The sequence below is a fragment of the Acanthaster planci genome, linkage group LG05 (assembly GCF_054643075.1).
Source record: "Acanthaster planci isolate LZ-2023a linkage group LG05, COTS_SCS, whole genome shotgun sequence".
Lineage (NCBI taxonomy): Eukaryota > Metazoa > Echinodermata > Asteroidea > Valvatida > Acanthasteridae > Acanthaster > Acanthaster planci.
Genome location: NC_141781.1, coordinates 16,614,321 through 16,629,670, shown reverse-complemented (window position 1 = coordinate 16,629,670; position 15,350 = coordinate 16,614,321). Strand labels below are relative to the sequence as shown.

Here is a 15,350-nt window from a genome sequence, read left to right as displayed (position 1 = left end):
ATCTATGGTTTCACTGGTCACAGATATGCTTGTGTTATAAAGGCCCAGACAAAGGACAAGAGCGGAAAAACAACAGAAGATTAAGAAACCTGTATGGCTAGTATGTTTCTAAGTGATGTTCAGGAAAGCTCCAGCCTTATCTGTACATCTGCCTACAAAAGCCAATTGCCAGAATGTCTGATTGTGGGAATGGTTAGCTGGTGGGAGTAGGAGATAAAGGTTACTAGAGTAAGGGCCCTTAGGACACTGACAGAGTGACAGGGTCCAGGCTAGAGAGTTACTCTGCCGTGATTGAAGTAGAAGAACTTGAATTTCTGTGAGAGGACTGGAACGGGAATCCAACAATTGAAGTCCCAAAATAACTGTATGTGTCAGGAGAGATTGGGATTCAATGAGTTTGTCCTAACAACCAGGCAGACATGAATCAAAGAGGGTAGCTGAACGAGCAGACACAGGTATTCTTCTGACTGAAGAGGTGTCTGCTAAAACTTACTACTGTAGTAGGTAGTAAAGTAAATAAAGTACCTACAAGATCAATCATCGAAAGTACCTTAGAAGTAAATAGCCATTAGCATCAGATCTTGGGAACAGAGTAGCGTCGACATTCCCTTTTGGTCTGTATCTCCCTGCATTGCCTGTGAAATAGTGGAGAGGGCAAAGCAAAATTTGGCCAATTGTGTGGAACTGACGAGGGAAGAAGAACTGTGGTAGTGCTTGTTCCCCGAATCCACTGGTTAGTTTGCCAAAGGGCAGGCTTACACTCATCCCTGAAGAAAGATTTTATCGGTAGGTGTAAATAAAGGTGACATTTCTTTTTTTCTTTTTTTTTTTTTTTGAAACCCCAAGTATGACCGTTGTGTGGGCTGGATAAGGGCTAACCTCATCTTTATCTGGCAAGGAATTTTTGCCGGAAGACTATTTAAGAGTGGCCGATGACGTCACTGTATTGAAGGACTTTGGACACTTAAACAGCTTAATAAAATGGGAGATTAAAGCCAGACTTCCTAAATCGGTAAGGATGAAAAGTTGGGAGTCGCAAATGGAGCGTCCATGCGATAACTTAAAATCATTAATAGTACTGCATGACAGAAATACAGTGATCGTATTTCGCATTCAGAATCTGAAAAAGTGTGGACATAAGTACCACTTCTAAATCCGAATAAATTTTATTTCAACCAATACAGATTATTCATCGAATATAGAGAGCGATACCAGTCAAATGTAGCTCTTTATTTCGATCTCGTGGGGCGCAATTGAAAGAAATAACACGGAGGTATCAACGTGACAAAAACTCATAGCAGACACAGTACATAAGTGTGAAGTTCGGACACACCCACATTGGAAGATCTCGGACAGTGAACCGGAGATAGTGAGGCTGTGTAGAAGATTTTTTGGAGAAAGCACGACAGGTCAAAGTGGTTATACATGCGCCAACGTTGTACAAAAAAGCCCCCTGGAAAAGTGCAGTATTACAGGATAATAAGACACTTGTAAAATCCACGACGGTGTAAAGCGCTTAGGCGTGAGGTAAAAATACAGACGGTTTGGAAACAGTTCAACGGTTGGTGTTAATCCCCCTTCATTCCGTTTGTCTTTTGGTGTTCGACAGTTCAACGGTTTGAAAAGAACTGTCTGTCCTTGACTGTCTAGCTTCACCAGCAACCCTGACAACAATGGAGTTTGTGGCTTACACAGCCATGGTTGTGAACATAAGATCCTATTCAAGAGAACTTCACTGGCCCCGGTCCGTCTTCCTGGGCTGGTCGTAAGGATTAATGGTTAACACCTTGCGACAGAGTTGCAAAATCAACTACATTCTAGATTCATTTCTACATTCATTTATACCGCCTGATCTATCGTCTCTGAAAGGAAACATCCTCACAGACACAATATGAATTTATTTTGAACTTAAGTCACGTGTACCATATTCCTTGACGGTTATAAAAAAATCAAATAGTGGTGCAAGTATGTGTCAAGGTTCGGTTCGGTTCAGACAGGGCTCGGACATTTTTTGCCGAACTTCTGATCGGTTGGGGTTCGGACATGCACCCACATGTACATGTACAATGCACACTGAGGCATCGAAAGGCTCGCTACGATTGTACCGCAAAAGCCTACATAGTATTTCTGTGTATAAAATTATGCATCTCCTATCTCTCCCCATCCACAAGCAACTTTGATTTGAATACTTTTTTCTAAACTGTTTCCCCAGAGTTTGTTTACGAGTATGTTCCATATAAAGTTAGTGCCGGAGGTGTGACAGTTTCCGACCGTGTTTTGCCGACCAGGAGCGGTTGTGTTTGTACCATGCTTGACTCAACAAAACGATTTTAAGATATGTGCAAATAGAAAAAACAGCATGCTCAATTAGGACTTTCCTCCTTCAGTACAGAATACATGATCGCGCAAATTGTGTTTTGGTTATTTTTGGCGAAATAGATTCAACTACGAAAATGGCTTTCGTTGCAAATCTGAGGAGGAACCTTTCCAAGGACGGCGTGCACGTGACCAAAGACGCGATTTTCCATCAGCCTCTTTTGAAGCGATAACAGCATTTTGTTATTTGAGATCTGGTAAATTCTATTATAACGCATTCGTACTACGATCAAACCCTTCATTGTCAAATGAAAAGAAAGTTAGTCCATCGCGCGAACAAAAATCTCCTCGCACGCTGCGCTAAAGCACAGCATAAGCGAACCGCTTGGCAAAAATTTCATGCAGGGATGCCTTGGATCGAGCGCGAGTCTGACTGTGATCAGCATCCAACCAAAATTTGTTTTGCACCCCATTGATGACACCATTGGCCTAATTTGGAACGTCTTTACCCTAATATGGAACGTAAGGGCGCAGCTATCGGAGATTGGCAAATAAAATAATAAATCTGAATATACATGAGCACAATTGGATGTAGTGAGAATTTAGAAATGCTATGCAGCGACAATGCCGTACGTTGCGTGTTCTTGGTTGATTTCTGAGTGATTCTCACCACATGCTTTTTGCAACCATCTCATGATGCAGGCCATTGTAAGTTTCAGTATGTCGCCTGTGTGGAGCACGCCGTATAACTCGTTATCCATTTTTCGTTGTGTTTGTTTTTTATTAAGTTTATTTGTATTTTTATGTATTCCCGCGTGCCATCAATGAAATGCCCTTTTAAGCCGTACATCCAAACCAAACAGTTTGGTTCGGTTCGAAAGTGCCTTGTTTGATTTTAGCCTCGGTTCGGCGGTTCGCCTGCAGCACTGGATTAAATTGTGTTTATTATTTTAATTTACTGTGCATTACAGTTTAATAGGTAAAGTCAAACACCAGAGATTAGTATAAAACCCGACCCGTTTTTCCAACATGAATTTTGTACAGCCACAAAGTATTCAAAGAGTACAAAAGAATCGTAAAAGAATCGAAACATATTGCAACGGGCACGCATGTACTACTGACTTCAAGAAAAAACATGTATCCTTAAATCGTGCAGGTGCAGTCGCGAAGTAGAAAGCGCGTAGTTTGCGTACGTGTCTTCCTCGATCCTACACATGAAAACCTGCGAGTGCGCAATGCTGAGTCCCAGCTTGTGCACAAGGCCAAAAAAAAGAGGTTTTATCTATAACTACATGTTGGCGAACAGAACACTACGCCATGTATGATTTAGGTAAATACTATTTCGAGTTAGTATATTCGATTCTGCAGGTATACAGTTAGGTGTGTATTAGATTCACGAGACCGAGACAAAATATCAAGATTACAGGGTATCAAGACCTGAACAGACTGGTCTGGAAACCGGCAGCGCAGATATTTCACAATTTATTAGCAACACAACTACTCAGTACACATGTTTTATCAGGAAGTTAAAACAGTGTGCCGATCTAAATCCTCCTGTGGAGCTGCAAAGTAAAGAGCTATTGTTATGACTCATCCACTAGACCACAAAAGTCTAATATGCAGTAATGCGATGAGCTGTCCATTGTTTACTGGAAGCTGCAGAGTGAACGGTGTACTCGATCGCAACAGTTTGGCCAGCCTTGCTGAAGCGTTCATCTGTTCAACGTTGACCGTCCGTGGGGCTTACCGTTTACAAAGCGTTGAACACTTTCAAAAGCGTTTGTATTTTGACCTCACGCCTTAGTGAATTCAAACACCCAAGAAGTGGATGCAAACAAGAGAAATGCAATAATGGATCCAAATGCAAATTGTGTCATCACCAGGGCAAGGCCAGAAATGGGGCAGGTTGTCTCAGGCATCAGTGAGATCAGGCACATGGCAATTGGCAGAAGTCATTCATTCATTCTTTATTTACTACATAACTGTCCACTACAATATGTCACGAATAAATAAAGAAATGTGGATGGGGGTCCCAAAAAGCAAAGGCTTGTCGAGCAGGATTCCCCGGTATATTAATTAACACATAGCACACCCAATACACACCTAATACATAGGTCTGCGGGCAAAGTGCGGGATCGTCTCCTGCAGGCCTCGGAGAACAGGCACCAGAGGTGGGAAAGTTGTATCCGGTAGACTGCTTGTACATAGTCATTGTTTCTTGGCTCCGCACCTGCTGACATGGGATAGACACCAGTCCAAGGTTGGTGCGCAGTGCAATGATAAGGTGTAGTGTCCACTGAATATCCCAAAGAATGGCTGGTTCAAGTCTAGTCCCGGGTGTAGGGAGGAATGGGAACTACTGAACAACATACGGTATACAGAAACCTCGGCAGCAGAGCAGACCGGTTACCTATGCTGTGGTCTGCATTGTCCTTGCATAACTGTATTTCGTCCACTGGAGTCACACCGACTAACGCAGGGGGTTGCCCGGTAACATATACTATCCACCCATACCTGCATGCCCCCAATGAAGGGTGATTGAGAACAGTAGTTCGAGGTGTTGGAGCGCTCAGTAGAGCTGGGGCACGAGGGACGTGGGGTCTTCCCACCGCCAGCCTTGTCAGACACGTGGCATGAATAGGGAGATTTGTGATTCATGGTAGTACCAATGCCCAGGATGCAGGCGGTGTTGTACCCGCATTGCCTGGTGCTGTCTCTATAGGGGGTCTTCCCAGAGCGGGCAGGGGGAACAAGGGGATAGAATTAGTCTTCCGAGAAGGTAGTTGGAAGACAGGGTGTACAGCGTTCGGAGGCCCCAACCACGCAAATGGCTGGCAGGCTCCGTGGCCCGGTATTGCCTCTGTAAAGGCTGTCCCGGAAACAACAGGACAATGACCCAAGAGGGATAGGGGAATTGAATGGGGAAAATCGCCGACAAAGTTGATGTCCTCTTTTGGCGACCTGGTCTGTTGCTTGACTGAAGCACAGCCATGTGGATTCATGGATGCTCCCATTCGTAGCAGAATGTTCCAGAAGGGGAACACTAGCTTGACTTAAACCTCAATAAGTTCCATGTTCTGAGTAGTCGTCTGCAACCAGGAGAGGTAGGTCCGGGTCCAGAGCGGTAGAAGCTGGTGTGGGTTTGTCGCTCAGGCAGTGGACGAGGGAGGACAGAGATTCATTAATAGACTGAAACGCTGTCATCCAAGGTTCAGAGGGAGTGTTCCCATTGCTTGAAATGATGTCTCATCTCTGTTTCACTTTGGTTGAGGTGCAATCAGTAGTAGGCTCACTAAATTTCTTGTGTAAAACCATTGCTCCAGGAAGAGCATTCACAAGGTGTTTAATTGCACTCACTACCGGGCTCACTAAACAGCACCACAAATATCGCATAAATAAAGGTGCCAGGTTAGATTTGTTAATGTGGTTGCGGTTTTTGTCACAGTTCAATGGCGTCTGCTTTTCTGAGCAATGAGTGGGAAAGTAATGAAGTATTAGAACTGTTTATTGATGCGGCAGCAAGCATCAGTTTCGGGGTATACTTTGGTGGCAAATGGACTAAAGGTAGATGGCCAGAGGATGTGATTCAGAATCCCCCATCAATTGCTCTTCTGGAAATTTTTCCTTTAATGGTTCCCATTAAGTGCTGGGGCTCTGTGTTGGTCAATCATAAGATTAGATTTCAGACAATGCAGCAGTCATGCAAATTGTCAATAAGCAGTCTTTTGGTTGTCCCAAATTATGCATTTATTGCGCATATTTGTGCTGGACTGCCTACAATTTAACATCGTGTTTAGGGCAATTCATGTTCCGGGAGTACATAATGAGCAAGCCGATGCTCTGTCCCGTTTTCAGATGCAGCGGTTTCGCATCGCAGCCCCACATGCCGAGCGCGTCATGACTCCGCTACCAATCCTCCCCGAAGTGTGTAGGTGAGATGAATCACCTTTTGGGTATTTCTGTTGCATCAAACACAAGGAAGGCATATACCACAGGCTGGAATGCATTTTGTCCATTCATGAGGTGAAGACCTGGTGCGACATCCTCAGCAGTACCCCTTGATATTCGAGAATTTGTTGCATGGTTGTCTTGCGTAACTTGGCGCCTTCGACCATTGCTTCGTATGTTGCTGGAGTGGGATTTTTTCACAAAATCAATGGTTGGCCAGATCCAAAACAAGATTTCATTGTCACTTAACAGTTAAAGGGCTGTAGGCGGGATCGGCCATCTATTGATGATAGACTACCAATATCCTTGCCAATTTCAGCAGATCTGTTGCATGCATAACCTCATACTTGCAATCCCATTTTCAAAGTGTGATGTTTAAAGCCGTCTTGCTTTCAGCATTTTGGGGATTTATGAGAGTTGGGAAATTTACTGCAAGATCATGGTGCTCAATCCAGCGTTCCCTTTTGTGAATATCCAACATTGAGCTTTGTCATAAGAACACAGTGGTTGATTCAGTGCTAATCTTGTTCAAACAAGGAAAAACCAACCAGACGGGGCCTGCTCAAACAGTTCAGCTTACTCACTCACGCCCACAGATTTCTCAGCCATTATCTTGCCACTTTGATGGCAGCCCCTTGACAACGTATCGGTTTAATTAACAGATACATTTCTAGAAATCTTAAACTTGAATGCAACGAAAAACATCACGAAAACAGTGAACCAAGATATCGCAAGAGGATGCACTTCGGTTAGACAAGAGAGGGCGCTATTCAACATGGCAACAAAACGTTTGGCAGTTAAATTCAATATGCCAAACGACCGCTGTACTGAACATTTAGTGTGGACCCAGTCTTGTTCGTTATAGTGGCGTTCCGCTGTACTACATATTGGTTACATCCATTACAATTAAGTAATTAAGCCCATTTCCAGTAGTAACAATGGAAAAACTTTCGCTCTGAACCTGGACTTGTGCAAGTTTTGTTCATTTTGAACAAGTGTGGGAAGTAAAACCTGGTCTAGTCAAAACTAGGCAATGATACAGAAAATGCCAAAAATCCACAAGGTGTCTCAAGGAATGAAGAATTCTGGAAATCTGGAAAAATCCAGAGAAATATCACCCCTGTAACAATCCAACCCGACCTAGCACAACCACACAACCACCCCAAACCAACCAACAAAATAATTTCAGTTCCCACAACTGACACTCTTTAACCACTTCCTGCCGGGGAACCCAGTTTCGGGCACATAGGCTTTATACACGAAACTGGAAAAAAGAGCAAGGCCTTATAACAAAAGACCGTACCCGGAACAAAAGTCCGAACTGCTGGGAATTGGTAACATTTTTCAGTTGTCAATAGAGGAGGAAATCCATCATTGTTTTGAAACATCATACCACTGTTTGTGAAATACAGCACAAGCGGATTACCGCCAGGAACAAAAGAGCTCCAGCGTTCCAGTGATGTGCAATACAATACCACTGCATGCTAATCTGATCCCTATTGAAAAGACAGAAGCTGCACACGGTGCCAGTTAAGGGAACAAAAGAAACTTATGAAACACCGCATAATCTGGACTCTTTTTACCAGGCGGCAGGCCTGGCTGAAATTCTCTGACATCAATAAATGTTGTCTGTTAGACAATCATTCATGTGGGTGTAAATGTCTAGTAAATGAAGTTATGATTTTTCGAAGAATTTTGAAAACGAAAATCTTCTGGTTTTACGTCATGCAACTTCAAATTACACCCGGCAGCAAGCAGTTAAGTTTTGAAAAATAAGTCTACTTTTTTTTTGCCCCTTTTTCTGAATGAGTTTAAAAAATCAGAGTTACCTGAGCCCATTTGGGGTTACCCTTGCCGAGTAGGGTCCATTCACTTTGGCGTATGCGATATCCAGTAATGACCGAACTCAGTTCATGGGCATGTGTCCGGAATGCAAATGGGTAGATGGGAACAAGATCAGAATAGATGCACGCAATGTCAGCATGGAAATCTAGAAACCACAAACACAAATTCAAAACTTTACTAACACAAAATGTGCTCATTTTTCTTCTGTCAGTGCTCTCAATTTATTGTTTAGCTCAAAAGAAGTATCTCAATTAATCATCCTACCATTCCTATTGGTTTGTCAATCAAAAGAAATAAATAAGTTGGTGCACTCCATTATTCTGTGTGCTATAACAGGGAAGTCAAAATTTGTCAGATAGTTTTGAATAAGCGAGTAGAAACCAGGCAATTAGTTTGAGTGGGGGAATAATATTGAATCATCGTCCCACTTTTCTGTGGTAAGCAAAAAAAAAGTGGATTTTGAGGAATTTCTCAGACTTCCAACAATTAAAATTATTAAATTTTCACTAGAAATAGGAAAACAATTTCTTACAAGCTTTGAATATGTTGCTCTGAATACATATTACAGATGTACATAAACATCATGAACACTGACCACTACAAAGACTCATATGGTGTCACCCAACCTTCCCCTTCCCCGCTTTTCAAAGTTTCATGGCCAGACAAGTCAACCCCCCCAACCTTTCCCATTTCCCAATTTCTGACACAAAGGTATGCTACTATATGTGAGAAACATACTTTAACTGATTATATATAGACTTGTTACTACGACGGACCTACTACTGAAATAATAATGCCACAAGTGTTCTTTTCCATGGGAGTTTGATTGGTCTCATCCCTGTCTGGCTCCTAAAGAAAAGTGCACATGTAAACACAGTGTGATGTCATTATGTGTCTTAGGTCTGTTCATGTGCGTATTTTTAACCCTGTTCTGCTAATACTGGTTAAAAAACTTATATCATAAAGTGGCTGTTTGTTTCAATGTACTTACTTGTTGCTTGAGGCGGAATAGACATGTACCCTGATCCCAGTAAGTAGACACCTCCAGCATACGGCTGCCTATAAAAAAATAATAATAATAAATACGTGTGGATATACATGTACTTAGGCCGTGTCTGAAACAGGCTTCCAGAGCTATGGCTAGGTCTATTGTCTACGCGTCTCCAAGCATTTCCAATGAAGCAAAGACCTAGACTAACTCTAGACAAGAGATTGGGATGTAGCCCTACTATACTATTTATATATTTATCAAATATCACCAACAGCAGCGAGCCGGCAATTACAGGGAGTTTAAAAAGGAAGTTAAATACATAGTTTAAAATAAAAATAATGAATACAACTGTAAAAGATATAAAATTGCATTAAGTTGTTACAACAAAGAAATCGATATTAATCAACACCAATCAAGCACACACAAAAATAAGCAAAAACGGAAACACATGACAAATGATACAGAAAAGCGAATATAAAGAGGGAGAGACAGGGGTAGGACAAAAGGGGAGGGCTGGGAGTTAGGGGGTGGAAGAAAGAAAAAATGGTCTGTGGTAAAGGTCAGTTGGGAAGGGAAAGGAAGGGCAGGGGTGGATAGGATCTCGAGAGGAAGGAACGTTTGCAAGGGTCCAGGAAAAATGGGGGAGGGTAAAACCAAAGAATAGGAAGGGGGGATAGGGAAGGCCTTGGAAAGGGAAGAGAAAAGAGGGAATAAAATCTGTCCAATAATTTCAAAACATTATAAGTGAACTTCTGTAAATCTCTCCATGAAAGACATTGAGCAAATCTGCCGCAAACACACCACATGTCCCATGAAGTCGGTTGTAGGTTGATGAAATTCTGGAAACAAAACCCTGCTAAGTCAGCTTCAACATAACCTCTTGGGACATGCAGGGTGTAGTTGCTTACAGTCCTAGTATGATGAACAGGAATACGCAATTGAAATGGATTAGCGTCAGAAAAAAAAACATTGTGGATATGTTGCTATATACACGCAATCATTAACAATTCCTCTCTGAAGAAGAGGTGACTTGAAGAGATCACAGAATTCACCATATCTGGGATCAACAAAATTGAGGTAGCTACTATCGAAAGTCCTAAACATGAAAAAGAGGTGACGCCTCTGAACTCTCTCTCGCCTGTCTGATTGAGACTTGGAAATAGAGTTAAAAACTACACAGCAACACTCCAGGTGAGGTTGAACAATAGTACAGTACAATGTACACAGGAAATATATGCCACTGCATCAACGAAAACTACGCCACACCAGACCTATTAGGCGACTAGCCTTCTTAATCAGAGAATCTACAAGAGAAACAAAGTTAAGTTTAGTGTCAACAAAAATACCCAGTTTTTTTTTTTACACTGACTCACTCCAACAGAGGGGGTAATTAATCACAAATGGGGTAATTAAAAACACAGGTTTCTTTTTGAGAGTGAGAGTAAGGACACTGCACTTCCTGAGATTATGAAACAAGTGCCAAGTGGAGCACCACAAGTGAATATTCTGTAAATCAGATTACAGAGACAGATTGTTATCAACACAGTTAATTTGATGAAAAACCTTGAGGTCGTCCGCAAAAAGTAAACTCTGGTTGTTTATACACTGGGAAATATCATTTTATACTTAACAATATCAACGAAAAAGGGGAATTCCGAAAGGAGCAGTTTTTCCAGCTTGAATAAAACCATCCAATACAACTCAATGTTTTTTGCCTGTTACATAACTCTTTAGCAGTTTCAGTAGATTAGGTTGAATGTGATAGAGCCAAGCTTGTGGAGAGGAAACTGGTGGTTAACTCTGTCAAATACTTTAAAAACTCGGTGTAAACAACATCATGCCATCTACCCTAATGAACAGCACAATAAGCATCCTAAAGCAATAAAGTAAGATTGGTTGAACAATCTCTACCTGGTACAAAACTGTGCTACTCCTCAGCAATGACTAGCTTTACACGACATAGTAACTGTTCACATAGAATCTTTTTGAAGACCTTGGAGATTAATGAAATTAATGAAATAGCTCGGTAATTGGTAACATTTTCCCTTTTGCCAGAAATATGGACAGCAGCAATGTTGGCCTTCTTCCAATTGATAGAAAACTGCCCTCATACAAAGATCTATAAAATAAATAAGACAAGGAGCTACATAAACTGTCAGAACATGACTTTTACAAAACCTTGCAAGTTGTCAAGGCCACAGGCCTTATGGTAGGCAGGTGTCCATGTTCAGCAACTTATCAAGAACCTCACAGTCCTCAACTGTAATTGCTGGCATTGGATCAAGATGATGAGACTAAATTGGAGGCAATTCAGTGTCTGAAACCACAGGTGTAGGTGAATACACGAACTGAAAATACTCCTTCAAAAAGGCTGCCTTCCTAGCTGTATTGGATGCTTTGACCCCAGTGTGCTTTGATGGGACTCCAAGAACATTTGGGGTTCTTCCCAAGGTCCCTTGAAACTGTTTACAAGTAAATGCTGGATTTGTACCAGATAAGCCACTTGAAAAAAGATCTAGCAGACCTAAAGGAAGCTATGTTTTGAGGTGTGGGATCCTGTTGTTTAGTGCAGAAAGCTCACTCTTTGGCACACTTCTCCATCAAACCACAGGGGAGAGAACCTTTGCAGACACACAACTGGTAAAACGTCAGTCACAGCAACTTCAATGAAGTCATAGAAGGGTGCGGCAGTCAGATGTTGCCTCTAGAAGACACCATGGAACATTAAGTGTCTGCTGAAGGTCAAACAAGTCTGCTTTGTGGAACTTAAAATTGGGACAATTTGATTTTGGAGTAAGTTGCTACAGGCCCAATGCACAGCATGACACTCACAGATCTATGATGAGTCAAAAACATTGTCTGCGAGGTCTGATAAGCGTGAAAACTGTCTGAGCCAAGAACAAGGTCAAGAACATTCCCCCTAATAGAACTGAGATCACATGGTGCGGACTGTGAGCACTCAGAACACAAACACAACCTGGAACTAGCAACCCAGTTTCTACATCCCATTCAAAGTGGGTAGCTTGAAATCACCTGTCAGACAGAGTTGTAAATGCAGGATGGTTCTGGCAATTGGCAAGAGCTACCAGAGTCTGGTTTCCACCGTAGGGGCCAGTAAAACAAGCTAAGTAACAGTTTATTAATGCCATCTAGAGTGTTTTACCTCTACCCAGAGTAGTTTTAGTTCAAGTTTGATCTTGGTTATGTCTGTGTGTCTGTAGCAATACAATATTCCTTTATACTTCCTAAACTTTGGAAACATTTGTTTAGCCAAATTTCACTATGCTGCTCAGAATTTGTAAGCCCATTTTCAACGTTGACAAAGAGAGGCACAGACAGCACCATTAGCAGTCTTAGATGACATGTATGGAAATGCTATGTCGCAATTGAAGCAAATGATGCAGACAGTTACAAGTATTTGAGAAACTACTTTAAAAGGGCATTTCTTGAATTTAAAATGCCACATTGTTTTTATTTCTTTGTAAAATGACGTCATGCAACATTACTTTGACAACTTCTTGTGTCTTGACAGATCTATGCTCTCACCAATCATCATGACCACACGAAATGTAGACTTTATTTCAAGTAATATACTGGAAGGATATTTATAGTTATAAGATCAATGTTGAATACAGCATCACCATGAAACTAGAAAAGCAAAGTATGCAACAATCAAGACGAGCGAATCAATGTAGGGTTGGACCTACTTCCAGAAACTAGACGGCATAACTCCATGTGCCCTCCAGAACTCTTATTGTTGCTGAGGTTGTAACGCTACTTAACTTTTTTTTGAGTCTTTTTTATTATGTTACTTGTAGCTACATGTACATTCTGAAGGCCAAGGTGTTGAATCCGGCAGTTGTGTTTGGTGGGTGAGTGCTTTTTTTTATTTAGGGGTGTTGGGTACGGTGTCTTATTTTAGCCTTCTACTGTATAATTTGTAGGTAATCTTGTTTTAGTCTTAAGGTCATAGTATTTGCGTATTTTATTTATGTACAGCCTGTTGAGATTTGTTTTATGAAATGGGCTTTAAACAATTAATATTATTAATATTATTATTACCAAAAATGGGTCACTAGGGAGACATTCCTATAGGAACATGCCCAAATTTTTTCAAACTTAACCGTCCCATTATTCAATATTCCCTAATCCGATCTTAACCAAAATTTGCATTTTTTCCTTTCAGACCCTAATCTATCATCTCTCAAAATGTGGACATTAAAAATTTTCCTCCATTTGGTATAGTTGGAGCATTAGGGAAACACTGAAATGTCTCCCTAATGACTGATGTCTCCCTAATGTTGAAAAATTTACCACAAAATGTCTCCTAAGTGACCTTTTTAGAAATATAACACTAATTATCATTATTATTACTATATGGGTATTACAATCTAGACTCGTAGAACAAATTAATTTTGTTGATAATTGCGCTTTCTCAATTGAATCTACCTCCCAAAAGCCATCTAAACTGATCTCTTTCTCTCTAAAACTTTTGACAATTTTTGTGTGAAAAATTTGAGCCTTTACCACTCACCACCCACTCAACTTATCCACATGACTGCAATCAACTTACCGAACACTTGTATTTGTACACACAGAACATGTGCCCAGTAGATGGCAAAACTCCAAATGCTAGACCGACCATTGTTTAGAGGTGGGGGATGAAATCATGTGTTAATTGCAGTACTGTGACTGAAATTGTAAATAACGGTTACAAAGATACCCTCAAAACTTGTTCTCAGATTAATTGTAAGAAAATACATCCCTGATTTCAAAGTGCCTGTGGAACCTGGTCCATTCATGGACCAAATAGTTTTTGTGTAAAACAAGTCCCATACACTGCATTTTCCCTTGTTTTTTTAATAAACCAGATTAAAACCTTCCTAAGCAGGCTCCAGAGTATTCTTTATGGGGAAATAGTCCTTTCCCATTTGTACTCAATTTGTGTCATATCCTCGATCTTTTCAAATAAAGGCAACTAAACAATAGCAAACCAGCATTCCGCCCTTCATGGGCCATTTCCCCATCCCTGCCTACTACAACAAAAACAAAACTCCATCTATTTATGCCCTGTCCATCACAAGTGTGTGCTCAGGTCAATAGGATATCTGTTTACAAAGTGTCAGTGCCAGCCCCAGCAATAATCCAGGCAGTGAGTCAGTGACCTGCTTCACTTTCCCAAAAAGGGACAGTGGATGTTGTACATGTAGTGTGTGAAACCAGTCTAATGTATAGGCAGCCAGTCTAATGTGTATTTCTGAATAATGTACATGTATAATGTAAGGCCTTGGGGCCCATGCCCTATGGTGATTTGTGTGATATATGCCTCAGAACCCCTCAGCCAGAGGTTGTCCACGTTCTCATTTATTGCTCCCGAATCTCCAAACGTGCAAACACAACAATACACAAACTCATGGGAGCTGGAATTTTTTACATAAACACATGGAGCTTTAATTTTGTACACAAACATATGGGAGTGATATTTGCCCCGCCTGTGGTGATATGGAGGCGGAATAAGGAGCGCAATGGCACAGAATGTAGAATCTTCTGAGTGCTGTCAGGAGCACAGTTATTCAGCTATGGGTAGGAGACTGGTCAGACGCACAGATACATACGAGTATAAAGTAGTCTCACAACATCTCCTTTCTTTTGAAATTAACAAACTGAAGTAATACAAAGGTTTTCATTTATGGATTGGAATGTGGTAGTGTGTATGTGGTAATAGAGGGATTTCACATTAGCTCCGTCTGTGCATATCCGCATTGAAACCGAGGCTCTCTGTGTTGAACTTCGTCGCGCGTGCCTGCGGAATCCACACAGTACATGTAGTATCCGGTTCGCAAATGTGATGCCACTTCAGTTTAAACCACGCCCACTGCACATGCAGATACACGACCGTCGCAGGTACGTTAGTTCATGGTAAATTGCCGTTGATTTTTCTTTTGATTTTACGTGTTGAGTCATCCTGAAAGACTCTTCCACAAAAATTTGCAGCCTGAAAAGTCTGAATTTAACATACCTTTATGTATTTTGTTTCTTGACTCCTTACTTTCAATCATCTGATTGTATTAAGAATTGAAGCTGACACATACAGCCTCGTTTTCAAACGCGGAAGTGTGCAGATTGACACTAAAAGTCGTATTGGGATCCCTCTATTCTGGACTCATTAAACTGGAACAACCAGAATTAGCAACTTCTAGCAACTTTTGACAACTTTTAACAACTTAGAAACAGGCTTAGAAGTCAGTGA

At 41.3% G+C, this 15,350-nt stretch overlaps 1 protein-coding gene across 1 annotated transcript in view; it reads right to left on the bottom strand.

Moving 5' to 3' along the window:
- Nucleotides 1-15,350, bottom strand: part of pam (peptidylglycine alpha-amidating monooxygenase) — a 234,795-nt gene that overhangs the window by 117,523 nt on the left and 101,922 nt on the right. The window contains exons 8-9 of the mRNA XM_022250921.2: nucleotides 9,101-9,168; nucleotides 8,094-8,254 (exon numbers count right to left, since the gene is read on the bottom strand). Coding sequence (XP_022106613.1) covers nucleotides 8,094-8,254; nucleotides 9,101-9,168 — 229 coding nt within the window. The remainder of the gene's footprint in view (nucleotides 1-8,093; nucleotides 8,255-9,100; nucleotides 9,169-15,350) is intronic.